General features: G+C 63.4%; 3 protein-coding genes across 3 annotated transcripts; all 3 read left to right on the top strand.

Moving 5' to 3' along the window:
• The first annotated feature begins 294 nt into the window (after window positions 1-294).
• LOC108506799 (heat shock protein 30C-like) lies at window positions 295-1195 on the top strand. Its single transcript, XM_017834162.1, has one exon. It carries the CDS (start codon window positions 448-450, stop codon window positions 1042-1044), a length of 597 nt encoding a protein of 198 aa, XP_017689651.1. The 5' UTR covers window positions 295-447; the 3' UTR covers window positions 1045-1195.
• A 1035-nt stretch (window positions 1196-2230) lies between these two features.
• KAT2A (lysine acetyltransferase 2A) lies at window positions 2231-8682 on the top strand. Its single transcript, XM_017834158.1, has 18 exons — window positions 2231-2481; window positions 3084-3207; window positions 3285-3430; window positions 3810-3899; window positions 4047-4228; window positions 4458-4649; window positions 4739-4845; window positions 4990-5097; window positions 5185-5321; window positions 5458-5666; window positions 5737-5863; window positions 6117-6227; window positions 6306-6449; window positions 6695-6809; window positions 6905-6941; window positions 7074-7137; window positions 7341-7425; window positions 7645-8682. Exons 1-18 carry the CDS (start codon window positions 2254-2256, stop codon window positions 7836-7838), a joined length of 2400 nt encoding a protein of 799 aa, XP_017689647.1. The 5' UTR covers window positions 2231-2253; the 3' UTR covers window positions 7839-8682.
• A 549-nt stretch (window positions 8683-9231) lies between these two features.
• DHX58 (DEXH-box helicase 58) lies at window positions 9232-13485 on the top strand. The gene is made up of 12 exons (XM_017834159.1): window positions 9232-9399; window positions 9476-9677; window positions 9776-9966; window positions 10169-10285; window positions 10497-10623; window positions 10704-10886; window positions 10971-11227; window positions 11339-11488; window positions 11731-11892; window positions 12183-12373; window positions 12569-12665; window positions 12934-13485. Exons 1-12 carry the CDS (start codon window positions 9232-9234, stop codon window positions 13111-13113), a joined length of 2025 nt encoding a protein of 674 aa, XP_017689648.1. The 3' UTR covers window positions 13114-13485.
• Window positions 13486-15293: the final 1808 nt, after the last annotated feature.

The following is a 15293-nucleotide window of genomic DNA, read 5'->3' as shown; positions in this document are numbered from 1 at the left end:
TCTGGCAGAGGGTGAAAAGGGACACGTTGTTTTAGAGGTGGGATTGTCCCTGTACTGGCCAAAGGGATGTGCTCCTGGCACTGCAAAGCCTGGCCCCACCAAGCCCCCAGCACAGGGGCCAGGGAAGGGCTCTGGGGGCTCGCGGGTGCTGCTGCATCACGGTGGCTCTGCAGAAACCCGAGCTCCCAGTGGTGATTGCAGCTCCCTATTTGCGGCGTGTGACTCGTCCCCAGAAACAGGCACAGCTATTTTGGCTGGTGGATAATCAGCCTCTCAAAAATAGGCGATGGCTCCAGGAGGGTGCGTGGGGAGAGAGCGTTCTGGAAGGGGCACACCCCTGGGCAGGGGAGCATAAAACCCGCTGCTCCCTGGCCCCAACCCAGCACCGCTCCAGCCGCTGCACCGAGCAGAGCCACAGCACAGCCGGAGCATTTGCTGGGAGCAGAGATGCTTTGCCGCCTGCACTTCATGCCGCCCATGTCCAGCTCGCTGTTCCCGTGGCTGGGACCCGTCCGCACCCTCTGGCCTCATCCAGGCACCCTCTTCGCCGAGCTGGAGCGGGAGATGCGGCTGGAGATGGAAAGGGCTCGGGAGTTCATGAGCAGCGTCGAGCAGTACCTGAGCACTGGGAGCAGCCCCGGGCGGGTCAGCATTGCCCCAAGCACCAGCGCAGCCCTGACCCAGGGCTCCGGGGACGGCTTCTCCGTCTGCCAGGACGTGAAGGACTTTGCACCCGAGCAGCTGTCGGTGAAGGTGGTGGGCAGGAAGGTGGTGCTGGTGGGGCAGAAGGAGACGCAGAGCACGGATGAGAAGGGCTCCTTCTCCTACAAGTACGAGGTGCTGAAGCGGGAGTGGGACGTGCCCGAGGAGGTGGACGCCGAGGCGCTGACCTGCTCCCTGTCGAAGGATGGGCAGCTCCGCATCGAGGCCCCCAAGCTGGCCCTGCCGGCTGCTCCGGAGAGGAACGTGCCCATCCAGATGGGGCCGGCGGTGGCACAGGTAGCAGCCAGCGCTGATGATGGAGCCGAACGGGCCAAGGCTTGATGGGGAGCAGCAGGGGCCGGGCTGAGCCTGGCAGATGGGGCAGCTACTGGCCACAGAGCGGGACCGTGCTGGGACTGCGCGATGGCCCAGGGGGTGGTGTCTGCCCAGAACATGCAGCTTTTTTATATGTAATAAATATTCCTGACTTTTATTTGCGTGATTTCTGTGTTTCTGGTCTTGCCCAGCCCTGTGCTTTGCAATGCTCCTACCTCTACCCACGCAGCGGGATGGCAGGGTGGGAAGTGGGGCTGTGCTGGCACAGGGCATGTCCCTGGCACCTCTCCCCAGCCCTGCCCTGGCAGAGGAGGTTGGGCAAGGGGCTTCCAGCCCGTGCGCAGTGCTGAGAATCCCCGGCAGGTCCCGAGCATCCCCCTGGGCAGCCTTCGGACACCTGACCCGCATCTTCGGGAACACTCTCGTGCGGTGCCTGCTGGGCCACGTGCCGAGCTGTGCCCGCACCCCACGGGCCGCCCCCCCCGCTGCTGGCACCTTCCAGGCGCTGCCCGCGGCTCGGCCCGGGCCAGGCCCCGCCCCCGCCAAGCCACGCCCCTCCTGGGAATGGGCGTGACCTCCTATAAAGGACCACGGGGCGGGGCCACCTCATTACATCATTAGGGGCGGGGCTACAACCATACCGGGCGTTTGGCCACGCCCCGCGGTTTGGCCAGGGACAGGGGGCGTGACCACATCCATAGATGGAGAATAGAGCGGGGTCATATAGCACATTTAGAGAGGGCGTGGCCACACCCCATATTTGGAGGAGAGGGGTCATATAGCACATTTAGAGAGGGCGTGGCCACACTCCATATTTGGAGGAGAGGGGTCATATAGCACATTTAGAGAGGGCGTGGCCACACTCCATATTTGGAGGGGTCCGCGGGGTCGTGCGCCGCCGGACCGGGATCGGAACCGGTTACCGGAGGGACCAGGGCGCTTCTCTGGGCACCGATGGCTCGGCACCGCCCCGGCACAGGCTGTCGCCGGGGGTCGTCGCGGCCGGACCTTGGTCCTCCTTGGCCGGTTAACGCCGTCCGCAAACCCGGGCGGGAGCTCTGCTCTGCTCCCTGCCGGGGCTGCAGCTGATGTGAACCGGCCCCGGGAGGCCCGGCCCGGGAGCCCCGGCCCCACCTCCGCCGCCTCAGCGAACTACGGCTCCCGGCGTGCCCGGCGCGCAGGCGCAGTGAGCGCGGGGCGCACGCCGGGCCCGGCATGGCGGAGCCGGAGGCCGCGCAGCCCGGGCGGCCCCCGCCGGGTCCGGGCACGGGAACGGCGGCAGCGGCGGGGGGAAGCGGCGTAGCGGCGGGAGGAGCGGGGTCCAGCGACCCGGCCCGGCCCGGGCTGAGCCAGCAGCAGCGGGCGAGCCAGCGCAAGGCGCAGGTGCGGGGGTTCCCCCGCGGGAAGAAGCTGGAGAAGCTGGGGGTCTTCTCGGCTTGCAAGGTGGGGGACAGCGGGACCGGGGGGACAGGGGGTGCAGGAGGTGGGGTTCAAGGCTGTGCGTGGGTGGGGGATGCAGGAGAGGGGCGCAGGGGGCGCAGGAGGGGGGATGCAAGGACGGGCATGGGTGGGCGGTGCAGGGGATGTAGGAATGGGGGGTTCAAGTCTGGGCATGGCTGAAGGATGCAGAAGGGTGCTGACCTGGGTGGGGGATGCAGGCGGGGGTGCAGGGACGTCTATGGATATAGGATTCAGGAGGGGGGCTCAGGGGTGCAAGAGGGTGGGTGCAAGGGGTGCAGGAGCGGGTGCTGGGCCGTACATGGGGTACAGGAGGGAGTGCTGGGCTGTGCATGGGCAGAGGTTGCAGGAGGAGGGCGCTCAGTTGTCTGAAGGAGATGCAGGGACATCCCTGGGCAGGCACTGCAGGGTCCTGGGGCTGCACGCAGAGAAGTGTCGGAGTGGTGGGAGATGCCAGGTGAGGGCTGAGAAAAGCTGATGTGGGTCAACAGGGCTAAGTGGGAACCAGGGAAATCATTTGGCCCGAGAAGGCGGCTGCCTTGGCATGTGGCAGCCACTGTGACGGCCACTCCTGTCCCTCGTCCCAGGCCAACGATGCCTGCAAGTGCAATGGCTGGAAGAACCCCAACCCCCCCACAGCCCCCCGCATGGACCTGCAGCAGCCGGTGACCAACCTGAGCGAGCCCTGCCGGAGCTGTGGCCACACACTGGGTAACCACTGCGGGACCCCTGGGCAGGGCAGTGGTGCTGACCCCCCCGGTCTCACCACGGCTTTCTCTCTGGCACAGCGGACCACGTGTCCCACCTGGAGAACGTCTCAGAGGAGGAGATCAACCGTCTGCTGGGCATGGTGGTGGATGTGGAGAACCTCTTCATGTCCGTGCACAAGGAAGAGGACACGGACACCAAGCAGGTGTATTTCTACCTGTTCAAGGTGCGTCTGGGTCTGGGCACGTCTCACTGCCCCACCCCCGGAGGGGCTTGTGCAGAGTCCCTGGGCATTGCAGGGGAGCTGGGGCTGCTGTCACACTGCTCGTGCTCTGCTGGGGGTGGAGCTGTGTCTGTGAGCTGTCCCACAGCCCAGCCAGAGACCTGGGATGCTGACCCTGTCCTGGAGTGACTGCTCTCCTGGCTTGGAATTTCCTGGGAGGGGGGTTTCTAGGGCATGAACAAGCATGCTCCTAGGGGGACCCTGGTGCCTTCCTGACTGTGGAAATCAGAGCAGCCCCGCAGCAGCGTTTGGCCACCTCCACCACTGCTGGAGCAGCCGGTTCCTGGGCCTGTGGTGACCATGTCCAATGGTGTCTTTGTAGCTGCTGCGAAAGTGCATCCTGCAGATGAGCCAGCCTGTGGTCGAGGGGTCCCTGGGGAGCCCTCCCTTTGAGAAACCAAACATTGAGCAGGTGAGTCTGCTGTCAGGCTTGTGCACTGCCCTGATAGCTTGTCCTGTGTTCTGCTGCTCTTGCATGGTCTCCTCGCTTTTCGGGAGGCAGCACAGAAGGGTCCAGAGCAGTCCCTGGCACCCTCCCACCACCCCATCCCCTCCCCAGGGAGTCCTGAACTTTGTGCAGTACAAGTTCAGCCACTTGCCGCCCAAGGAGCGCCAGACCATGTACGAGCTCTCCAAGATGTTCCTTCTCTGCCTCAACTACTGGAAGCTGGAAACGCCGTCCCAGTTCCGGCAGCGCTCCCAGAACGACGACGTGGCCACCTACAAAGTCAACTACACCAGGTGAGGACAGGGAGGGTGCTGAGCCAGCCACCCTGAGGTCTGACTCTGGGACTCTCCCCAGCTCTCCCAGACTGTTGGTCCCTTAGGATAGCCGGCATCCAGTGGGGACACCGCTTCCAAATGCCAGCCATGCCCTCCATCCACCTGCTCCCCTCCTGGCAGCCTTGTCCCAGGAGGGATATGGATGCTCTGGAGTCTCCGGTCACTGGAGCCCCTTCTTGTCCCATAGGTGGCTGTGCTACTGCCATGTGCCACAGAGCTGTGACAGCCTGCCCCGCTACGAGACCACCCACGTCTTCGGGCGCAGCCTCCTTAAGTCCATCTTCACGGTCACCCGCCGGCAGCTGCTGGAGAAGTTCCGTGTGGAGAAGGACAAGCTGGTGCCAGAGAAGCGGACGCTGATCCTCACCCACTTCCCCAAGTAGGTGCCCCATGTGGGGGTGGCTGCTGGAGTACTGAGGGGGTTCCTCCCTTGGGACCCCTGCACACCAACGTGCCACTCCCTGCCAGGTTCCTCTCCATGCTGGAGGAGGAGATCTACGGCGAGAACTCTCCAATCTGGGAGGCCGATTTCACGGTGCCAGCCACGGAGGGTGCCCAGCTGGTGTCTCGCCCAGGTATTTTGGGGAGCAGCCCCCCAGTTTGGTGGCTGTGGGATAAAGGGCCGAGGTGTGGGTGAGCCATGGTGGTGGCAGTGGCTGGGCTGCCATGGCATGACAAGTTGCTTTCTGGCTGTCACGGGCACCTTGGGTCTGTTCCAGCTGCGGTCAGCACTGTTGCCGTGCCCACCACTCCGCTCTTCAGCAAGAAGCTCAGCAGCAGCAGCTCGGCTGCCAGCCTGGATGCCAGTGCACCAGAGCCCCTGCCAGGTAGGACCAGTGTGAGCCTGTGTCACAGAGCTGGAATGGTCCCTGGTCCCTCCTGGTGCTGGATGTGCTGCTCTGCTCTGCTCCCAGGGGAGAAGCGGAAGCTGCCCGAGAGCCTGACGCTGGAGGATGCCAAGCGGATCCGTGTCATGGGAGACATCCCCATGGAGCTGGTGAACGAGGTCATGTTGACCATCACGGACCCCGCTGCCATGCTGGGCCCCGAGGTACAGACTGGGGATGCTGAGGTGGCTCCGGTGCTCTCTGTGGCCCACAGAGCTGCTTTCTCAGTGTGCCAGGGTGGAGTGGGGCTCCCCCCACAGCAGCTGTGCGGGGCCAGTGACCCCCACCCTGCCCCCCCAGACCAGCCTGCTGTCAGCCAACGCGGCGCGGGACGAGACGGCGCGGCTGGAGGAGCGGCGCGGCATCATCGAGTTCCACGTCATCGGCAACTCCCTCTCACAGAAGTCCAACAAGAAGATCCTGATGTGGCTGGTGGGGCTGCAGAACGTCTTCTCGCACCAGCTGCCCCGCATGCCCAAGGAGTACATCACTCGCCTCGTCTTTGACCCGTGCGTGGCTGAGGGGCGCGGGGGGGCTGGTCTGGGGAGCTCTCCTCACCCTCGGCCGTGCTGCCCGCAGGAAGCACAAGACCCTGGCACTGATCAAGGACGGCCGAGTGATCGGGGGGATCTGCTTTCGCATGTTCCCCACCCAGGGCTTCACGGAGATCGTCTTCTGTGCTGTCACCTCCAACGAGCAAGTGAAGGTGAGAGTGGGGAGAAGAGGGGTGGGCGCGTGTGAGGGTCCCCAGCAGCCCAGCATGAACAGATTGGTCTTGCTGTAGATGGAGTAGGGGTGCCCCAGCCCCTTGGGCAGCCAGACCTGCTCACCACTCTCCAGCCCCAAATGGTGGTAGTTGCTCCAGGACCTCTTCCAGCTGCCATGTCCATGCTGGTAGGGGGCTGTGCATCCCAACTTGGGCTGCCTGGGGGTTCCCTGTCTCACGGCGACTCCCCCAGGGCTATGGGACGCACCTGATGAACCACCTGAAGGAGTACCACATCAAGCACAACATCCTCTACTTCCTCACCTATGCAGACGAGTACGCCATCGGCTACTTCAAAAAGCAGGTGGGCTCCTTCTCCTGGGCAAGCCCCCACCGGCCCTGCTGCCCTGCTGCCCCCTTCCATCTGTCCCCTCCCTCCTAGGGCTTTTCCAAGGACATCAAGGTCCCCAAGAGCCGCTACCTGGGCTACATCAAGGACTATGAGGGGGCGACCCTGATGGAGTGTGAGCTGAACCCTCGCATCCCCTACACCGAGCTCTCCCACATCATCAAGAAGCAGAAGGAGGTACAGCCCAGGGCTGGGCAGGAGGGCAGGTGGGCGCTGCCAGCTACCCCCCAAAGGCAGGGGAGAGGTGTGGGGCTGTGCTAGCCCTGGGAGCAGGCTTGCAGGGCAGAGAGGGGACACTGGTGGTGTTGACAGTGGCTGGGGTTGGCTCTGGCCCTGGGCGGTGGGTCTGTGGGGTTCCACATCACGGTATAGCTCCCTGCAGCCCCTGCTCATCTCCCCCCTTCCAATGCCTTTCCCTGCAGATCATCAAGAAGCTGATAGAGAGGAAACAGGCACAGATCCGCAAGGTCTACCCAGGCCTCACCTGCTTCAAGGAAGGTGTGCGGCAGATCCCCATCGAGAGCGTCCCTGGCATCCGTGAGTCCTGGTCGGGGGGGGGTGGTCGGGAGAGCTCCATCCTTCCTACCCATGGCTGTAGGGCAAACATGGTGACACTGACCCTTGTATTCCAGGAGAAACAGGATGGAAACCACTGGGGAAGGAGAAGGGGTGAGTGCTGCATGAGGGGGTGGGCGTCCTGCAGCAGCTGGGCTGGGGGCTGAGCTTGGACTGCCCTTTGCTCCTGGCACTGCCCAGCCCTGCAATGGAGAGAGGCTGACAGGTGCTGGCTTTGTCCTGCAGGAAGGAGCTTAAGGACCCGGACCAACTCTACAACACCCTGAAGAACCTCCTGGCCCAGATCAAGGTGCGGGCAGGACGGGACCCTCACTCCAGGGTGCATGACTCCTCATAGCCCTCAGAGCTGCCTCCCTGGGATGGGCTGTGCAGGGCTCTGCCCTCAGGGGTTGCTGGGGTGACCCAGGCGCAGGGGGAGCAGGACCCCTGTGTGCTGGAGTCGGCAGGGGCTGTGTATGCTCACTGCTCTAACTGCCCCCTGCCTCTCCCCAGACCCACCCCAGTGCGTGGCCCTTCATGGAGCCAGTGAAGAAGTCAGAGGCACCAGACTACTATGAAATCATCCGCTTCCCCATCGGTAGGTGGCTGTGTCTGGTCCCCCGGGGCAGGATGGTGGGGGGGCTGGATATCCCCCCTTCGTTGTGGGATCTGAACTGGGGGCTCACGTTTGGGGTGGTGGGAGCCCCGGGACAGCCCAGCAGACAAAAGGATGAGTTGGGACCCGTGCTTGGTGCCCTGCTCTGTGGCTGGGGATGCAGAGGCCTGGGGCGGGGTCCTGACCCTTCCCCACCCCCAGACCTGAAGACCATGACCGAGCGCCTGAAGAACCGCTACTATGTCACCAAGAAGCTGTTCATCGCTGACCTGCAGCGCATCATCACTAACTGCCGCGAGTACAACCCACCCGACAGCGACTACTGCAAGTGTGCCAACACCCTGGAGAAGTTCTTCTACTTCAAGCTCAAGGAGGGGGGGCTCATCGACAAGTAGGGGGGCTGGCTGGACCTGCCATGGCCACCAGCCACCCAATGGGAGGGACAGGGCTCCTGTGGGACCCACCCCACTCCATGGGCAAGAGCTGCTGGAGGAACTGGTGCTGCTGAGCAGCCTGGGGAGCTGGACCTTCCTTTCTGGGGGGTGAGGGGGCCAGTGGGGCTGGTGCTTTTAACTTAACCAGTGGGGCTGGTGCTCTGGCTGCCTCTTGTAGGGAGCAGGGTTGAGGCTGGAGCTACCTCATCAGGATCTTCCTGGAGCAGGGGCAGCACTGAGTTCCTGCCTCAGCCTGGGGTGTAGGACCCCCCCGACCCTGGTGTGTCCCCCCCTCCCTGGGGTCGTGCCTTCTGCCCTGGCTCCCTGTGACAGGGTAGGGGCACACAAGTGCTTTGGTTTCCGCTCCGTCCACGCACAGGCAGCCCCTGCCCTTGTGTTGAATGTACGGCGGGGTCAGCCCTGTGCCTGGGCTGCCCGCAGCGGTGCTGCTCCTGGGCCAGGCTCCTGCTGCCTCTCAGCTATTCCCTCCCCCTGGGGCAGGTCTGCCCTCCCTGCCTGTACTTCCTCCTTGCCTGTACATCCATTGTCCCTGCCTGTACATCCTACCTGCCCTTTCTGCCAGCCAGGGATCGGGGGTGCTTCCAGTCCCAGTCCTGCCCCTCTGAGTGCCAGGGCAGGGGGCTCCCTGGTGCTGTGCTGGCCTCTGCTCCCCCTGCTCTGCCCAGGCTGGCAGCCACCTCTGCTTGCCTCCCTCCTTGTGCCCCTTCCCCCCCCTTCCCTGCCCCCCACTCACCCCCATTCCACTTGACTGGTGTTTTGTTGGGTTTTCGGGTTTTTTTGGGTTTTTTTTTGTTTGGGTTTTTTTTTTTTTTAATAATAAATGTCCTTGTGCAGCCCCAGCTCCCTCCTTGGGGCTCACCCCAGTGCGGTGGGTGGGGGGACAGTGTGGGGTGTTCTGGGGGTGTTTGTGCTGGGAAGGGGAACAGGAACAGCTCAGGATGGGGAGAGCGTGAAGAGCCCCGCGGATGGGCTGGGGTACACTGGGCAGAGCTGCGGTGCAGGGGCTGGTTGGGGTGCACGGTGCTGCTCCGGGGTCGTGGAGAGGCGAGGGAGCCGGGGCTGTCGGGGTGCGGGGGGGCTGTGGGAGCCGCGCCCCGTTTCGGTTTCGGTTCGCAGCCAGGGTTCGCTGGGGGGTTCCCCGGCTGGGCGGGTGGCTCGGCTCGGCTCGGCTCGGCTCGGTTGGCCCCAGCGCGGCCGGCGAGGACACCCCTGGCTGGGCCCCGCCCCGCCGGGACCGGCAGGACGCACCGCTTTCAGTTTCGTTTCCCGGCTGGTCCCGGCTGCGGGGCACGGACGGCGGGGCCCGGAGCGGCACGGCTCGGACCGGCAGGGGATGGAGCTCCGGGGGTACCAGCGGGAGGCGGCGGCCCCGGCCCTGCGGGGCCGCAACAGCATCGTCTGGCTGCCCACGGGCGCCGGGAAGACCCGCGTTGCCGTCCACGTCTGCCGGCGGCACCTGGAGAGCCGGCGGGGCGGCAAGGTGGCCGTGCTGGTCAACAAGGTGCTGCCCTGCCCCGGGACAGCGGGATCGCGGGTGCCGGTCCCGGCCGGCGCTGAGCGGGGTCCTGTGGTCGCAGGTGCACCTGGTGGACCAGCACGTCGAGAAGGAGTTCCACACACTGCAGGACACCTTCAAGGTAACGTCCATCAGCGGAGACACCAGCCACAAGGTCTTCTTTGCCTACCTGGTGAAGAAGAGTGATGTTGTCATCTGCACAGCCCAGATCCTGCAGAATGCGCTGGTCAGCACTGAAGAGGACATGCAGGTGGACCTGACAGGTGGGTGTTGGATCCCGCATCCTGCTGGTCCCAAGACCCTGGCTGAGCCCCCAGCTGAGCCCCCATCTCACCCCACTCCCCTCCCTGGTCTGGCACAGATTTCTCACTGCTGGTGATAGACGAGTGCCATCACACACACAAGGACTCTGTCTACAACAAGATCATGCTGAGATATCTCCAGGGCAAGCTCAGTGGGCAGCAGGACCTGCCACAAGTCCTGGGGTTGACGGCATCCCCTGGCACTGGGGGGGCAACCTCCTTCGAGGGGGCTGTAGAGCACATCCTGCAGGTGGGTCCTGTGCCCCCCAACCTGTGTTGGCACAGCTTCCCCAGGGATACAGTAGGATATTCCTTGTGATGGGGGTTGATGCTTAGGTGCTGGGCAGACCAGGGGAACATTCCTAAACTTGCCAGAGTGTCAGCGAGCACCACATGCTGCATTGTCCTGGGCTGCTGGGCTTATGGCTGGAAGTGGGGTCTTTGCCTCTCAGATCTGTGCCAACTTGGATGCTGAGAAGATCACGTCGGCACAGGAGGAGGTGCAGCAGCTGCAGAGCCACATCCCGCAACCCAGGAAGCAGTATGACCTGTTCCAGGAGAGAGCACAGGTGAGGGGCGGCTGCTCAGAGCCATGGGGCTGCTTGCTGGGTGGAAGATGAGACCCCCCCAAGTTCTGCTGAGTGGGGGGGCTGCTTCGCTCAGGCCAGTGAGAGGAATCAATTGACCCAGAGCTTTGGTGCCGGGGGATGCTGCAACTGTCCAGGTCCCGCTATGCAAACAGCTACGGTTTCTGGGTCCTGAGTCCCTCCCTGCTCCCAGGACCCCTTTGGCGACCGGCTGAAGAAGGTGATGGAGCAGATCCATCAGTACATGGAGATGCCGCACTCATCACAGGACTTTGGCACGCAGATTTATGAGCAGCGCGTTGTGGAGCTGGAGAAGAGAGGTGAGGGGGCGGCAGTGTGGGTGTGGTGGGGCCGAGCCGCGGGGACGGGCTGTGACCACGGTGCCCCCTGGCCCTGCCAGCCTCGGAGATGTTTTGCCGCAAGACTCGGGCGTGTGCCCTGCACCTGCGCAAGTACAACGACGCTCTGCTGATCAACGACACCGTGCGGATGGTCGACGCCTTCCAGTGCCTCCAGCAGTTCTACAGCACTGAGAGGGATGCAAAGGACCCCACCGAACAGTTCCTCACCACCATGTTTGAAGGTAACAGGGGATGCCTGCAGGGGAGTGGTGCTGGCTGCATTTGGGGGACGGGGAGTCCCTTTGACACCCCTCTTGCCGGCACAGAGAACAGGGAGATCCTGCAGGCACTTGCTGGGGACCAGCGCTATGAGAACCCAAGCCTGGGCAAGCTGGAGGAGATCCTGCGGGATCACTTCCAGCCCCTGGGTGCTTCTCGTGGCATCGTCTTCACCAAGACACGGCAGAGTGCCCACAGCCTGCTCAGCTGGCTGCAGGGCATGGCCACGCTCCGCGGGCAACACATCAGGGCCGCCGTCCTCACCGGCGCTGGCTACAGCAACCAGACCAGGCACATGACACAGGTGAGCAGAGGGTGGGCAGGACCCCACTCTTCATGTTTTGGGGATGCTGTGCGTGCTGTGAGGGGCTCAGAGCCTTGCGCAGCTGCTGAAGCATCACCCCTGTCCCCTCAGAATGAACAGCAAGATGTGATCAAGCAGTTCCGTGAGGGAGCCCTCAACCTGCTCTTCTCCACCAGCGTGGCTGAGGAGGGCCTGGACATCCCTGAGTGCAACATTGTGGTCCGCTATGGGCTGATGACCAACGAGATCGCCATGATGCAGGTGCTGCCCGGGCTTCCTCTGGCCCTTGCTGGGATGCCCCAAAGCCATGGGGGTGGGACATGGGGGTTCTTGCATTCCTTGCCAGCTGACAGAGCCCTGGGGATGAGCCCAGCCCCTGGTAGAACATCTGCTTGGCAAGGCACAGGGGAGGGCAGAGGTGGCTCCATCCTCACAGGGTGGCACAGAGGGACCAGTCATGTCCCTCGTCTGCTGACTGAAGCATTTGGCTCCTTGCACTTCAGGCCCGGGGCCGTGCCCGTGCTGAGAACAGTGTCTATTCCATCCTCGCCAAAGCCAACAGCAAAGAGGTGTCCCGAGAGCTGCTCAATGAGGACCTGGTGAAGCTTATGGAGAGGGCAATCCAGGAGGTGCAAGCCATGCCCGAGCAGGAGTACCGCCAAAAGGTGGGTGTTGGGCTCTGCCCTGGGCACTGGGAGGGCCAGGCAGTTCGTGCCTGCCTCTACACCCTGAGTTTGGCTGCCTGCTGTGCCCCAGGGCAGCACCAGCTCCTAGGATGGGCTTGTGTGAGGGGCATGGGACAACATGTGTCTGTCCCATCCTGCCCTGCCCATCCTGCCCTGTGGTTTGTGCTCCTGGGATGGTGCATCGCTCTGTGGCTCTGGATCTTGTCATCTCTGCTATCTGTCCTTGCCTGCAGCCCTGCACTGACCCCTGTCCCCCCTGCCCTCTGCAGATCCAGGAGCTGCAGCGGGTGGCCGTAGCCACCTGGCTGATGAAGGAGGCCAGGATCAGCGAGCGGTGGCAGCTGCACGCCCCGGATGCTGTTTACCTGCACTGTGTCAGCTGTGGCACGGCCGTGTGCCGCGGCAGCGACATCCGCACCGTGGAGGGCATACACCACGTCAACGTCAACCCCAACTTCGGGTAGGAGCTTGGCATGGGCAGGGGTGAGCAGGCAGATGGGCAGCAGTGGCACCAGCCTGCTGCCAGCTCTTTCTTGGGGACCCCGGTCAAGGGAGCTCACGGGACTTTGACTGTGTGACTACAGCAGTGCCTGTGCTGCCCTGTCTGTGTCCCCTGGACCATTGTCCTTAGCGTCTGTCGGGCCCTTCCTTGCAGGTTGTATTACAGAGTTTCCTCTGGGAAAATACAGTTCCAGCGGACTTTTAAGGACTGGGAGCCCGGCTGCCGTATCTCCTGCAGTGAGTGCAGCCAGGTGAGCACCACAATTCCCCTGGGGCTGCAGCCCAGGCAGAGCTGGAGGGGCAGGAAGGGCTGTGCCTTGTGCCCCAGCTCCCGGCTGAGGAATGGAGCTGTGTCCCCCCTGCACGCGCTCGTGTCATGTGTGCTGGGAGACACAGGCTGTCTCCAAAGGGGGATGTGCCTTTGGAGCAAGGAGCTGCCCCACCTCTGCGTGCAGCCCCACCTCTGGCCCTGCAGCCTGGGGACACTGCTGTGTGACAGTCCCCTCCCTGCCCACACAGGACTGGGGGATGGAGATGCTGTACCGCCAGGTGAAGCTGCCCATCCTCTCCATCAAAAACTTTGTGGTGAAGACACCGGCAGAGAAGAGGAGGTACAAGAAGTGGAGTGCAGTGACATTCCCCATCAAGGAGTTCGACTACCTGGAGTACTGCTCTGACACTCAGGGCCTGTCCTTCTAGCAAAGGCTCTGTCCAGAAGAGGACTATTCACCGGCCACCTTCAGGGACAGTGGAACCCTTGGACAGAGAGCCACAGCTCATTCCTCTCTTCCTTGCTGGACCAAGCTGCTGCAGCACATGCCTCACTGGAGCCTGTGCCTACCTAAGGAGCTTTGCTGCACCCACACAGAAATGATGAGACAGTGGGATGGGAAACCACCTCAACCCTTCGCTGTTCCCCATGCCCCTGCCCCCCACACTGCAGACTCAGGGGGATCTCTGCAACCCTGCCAGGATTACCAGCCCTTTCCTCTGGGCCCAGGACATGGTCCAGCGCTTCTCTGCTCTGATTTGTGAATTTTGGTGGGTCTCCATTAAAAACACTGGACTAAAGAGGCACATTGGCAGCATCACTCATGGTAAGAGCTGGCTGGGCACAGGTGGGTTTGAGGGGGAGGACATTGCACCAGAGCCAGATCCCTCATTGCTGGAGAGTCAGACCCCACTACACCCTGTGCCAGCAGCACAGGGGTCCCCAGGGGACAGTGGTATCTGTGGGGCTGTCCCGATACTACCCCACCCGCCTAAAACTGAAACTTCTCGCGGCCCAGAACGAGCCTAAACCCCTCCAGGACAGCCCTAGGGGTTCCCGCGGGGATCCAGGGGTCCCCTCTGTCCCAGCTGAGCCCCTCTGGGAAGCCTTTTGCATCCCACCCGGGGGCTGGGTGAGCCGCGGGACTTGCGGCAGGACTCGGGACCGGGACCGGGACCGGGCCGGCCTCGAGGGGGGTTCGGTACCGGGTTGCGCAGCCCCGAACCCCGCGCCCGCCCGTGCTGTCCCGCCGCCGGTCGCTAGAGGGAGCCCCGGGCCGGGCCGAGGGATGCGCGGGGACCGGGGGCGATCGGACGGGGCCGGGGGGCGATCGGGGAATCGGGGGATGATCCGGGGAGGACCGGGGGATGCCCGGGGAACCGGGAGATATTGCGGTGGGGGCCGGGGGATGCTCCGGCAGGTACCGGGGGGGCTGCGCGGCTCCCACCTGCCGCTCCGCCCCTGTCCTTTCCCCCGGGATCCGGCCACACGTATTAGCGCCGGCCCAGGGACGCTCCCACGCCGGTGAACAGCGCGGATGCTCGGCGGGTCACGGCTGGCTCCGGGGGTGGTGGGAAGCGGCAGAAGGGCAAGGACACGTGCAGGGACCAGTGTCTTGCTCCTGCCTGACTTTGGTGCCAGAGGCTCCCGCGGTGTCAGGCACTCGTAGCCCGTTTTCAGGTGGAACTAGCCCCGGGGGAACCACGAAACCGAACTTCTGTTCACCAGAAACTGGGTAATGAGGGCATTTGAGTTATTTGTAGCTCTCTGTGGGATGGGATGGCCTCTCCTCCCGCTCCCCAGGCAAGATCCCTCCCTCGGGGACCTCAGATCGTTTTGCTCAGCTCAAATTGCCCTGATTTGTGCTTGGAGAATCCAGGCTGTGAGTTACCCCAGTGTGTGCCTGCAGCAGTGGGTGGTGCAACCTCTCCCCAGCCTTGATGGATCTGGCTGTCCACTTGGGTGTCCCAAAACAGAGTTTCTGCAACATTGATCCAAACTTGCCCCTTTTTGAGGGGGTGCAGCTGACCCCATAAAATACTGAGCCAGGACAGCACCGCTCTGTGGGACTCTGTGGGGTTTGAGGGTGGGCCTGTATCCAGCCTCTGTTTATTCTTCCCTCTGTGTCCCTGCTTTAATTCCAGCCCCATCTGGCTTCTCCTTCCCAGGGGCTCAGTCACCTTGGGCCTGGCAGCAGGGAGCAGCCGAGCTGCAGCGAGCGGTGCTGCGACCTTGGCCAGTGTCCTTCAGGGCTGGCATCCTTCAGAGCCTGCATCCTTCTGAGCCAGCATCCTTCAAGGCCAGCATCCTTCAGAGCCTGCCTCCCCAGGCTGGAAGAAGTCTGTGGCTTGTAGCACCTTGGCTTATCTCAAGCTGCCCGAAGCACTTACATTACGGCCGTCATAACTCACTGCCTGTAAGCAGAGATGGGCACCATTAGCCCCGCAGCAAACAGCTGCTGCAGCAACTTCTGCTGGCAGAAGCACTGTGAAGGGGTTCTCCCCTGGTCTGCAGGCTGCCAGGATGGGCACAGCCCCGGGAGCCCCCCTGGCCTTCTGCCCCCCAGCACCTCCCTGTGCCCCCGGCGGCCAGATGTGCTCACAGAGTC

The sequence above is a fragment of the Lepidothrix coronata genome, unplaced genomic scaffold (assembly GCF_001604755.1).
Source record: "Lepidothrix coronata isolate B3197 unplaced genomic scaffold, Lepidothrix_coronata-1.0 Scaffold229, whole genome shotgun sequence".
Classification (NCBI taxonomy): domain Eukaryota; kingdom Metazoa; phylum Chordata; class Aves; order Passeriformes; family Pipridae; genus Lepidothrix; species Lepidothrix coronata.
This window is presented reverse-complemented; position numbering and strand designations above follow the sequence as displayed.

What these genes read in the sequence shown, in the direction of transcription:
- KAT2A (XM_017834158.1), top strand. Translation starts at nt 2,254, where the DNA reads ATGGCGGAGCCGGAGGCCGCGCAGCCCGGGCGGCCCCCGCCGGGTCCG. An exon ending in TACAAAGTCAACTACACCAG is followed by an intron (nt 4,229 to 4,457) that starts GTGAGGACAGGG and finishes CTTGTCCCATAG; the next exon opens with GTGGCTGTGCTACTGCCATG. An exon ending in CTGCCATGCTGGGCCCCGAG is followed by an intron (nt 5,322 to 5,457) that starts GTACAGACTGGG and finishes CTGCCCCCCCAG; the next exon opens with ACCAGCCTGCTGTCAGCCAA.
- LOC108506799 (XM_017834162.1), top strand. Translation starts at nt 448, where the DNA reads ATGCTTTGCCGCCTGCACTTCATGCCGCCCATGTCCAGCTCGCTGTTC.
- DHX58 (XM_017834159.1), top strand. Translation starts at nt 9,232, where the DNA reads ATGGAGCTCCGGGGGTACCAGCGGGAGGCGGCGGCCCCGGCCCTGCGG. An exon ending in CCTCACCACCATGTTTGAAG is followed by an intron (nt 10,887 to 10,970) that starts GTAACAGGGGAT and finishes TTGCCGGCACAG; the next exon opens with AGAACAGGGAGATCCTGCAG. An exon ending in AGACCAGGCACATGACACAG is followed by an intron (nt 11,228 to 11,338) that starts GTGAGCAGAGGG and finishes CTGTCCCCTCAG; the next exon opens with AATGAACAGCAAGATGTGAT.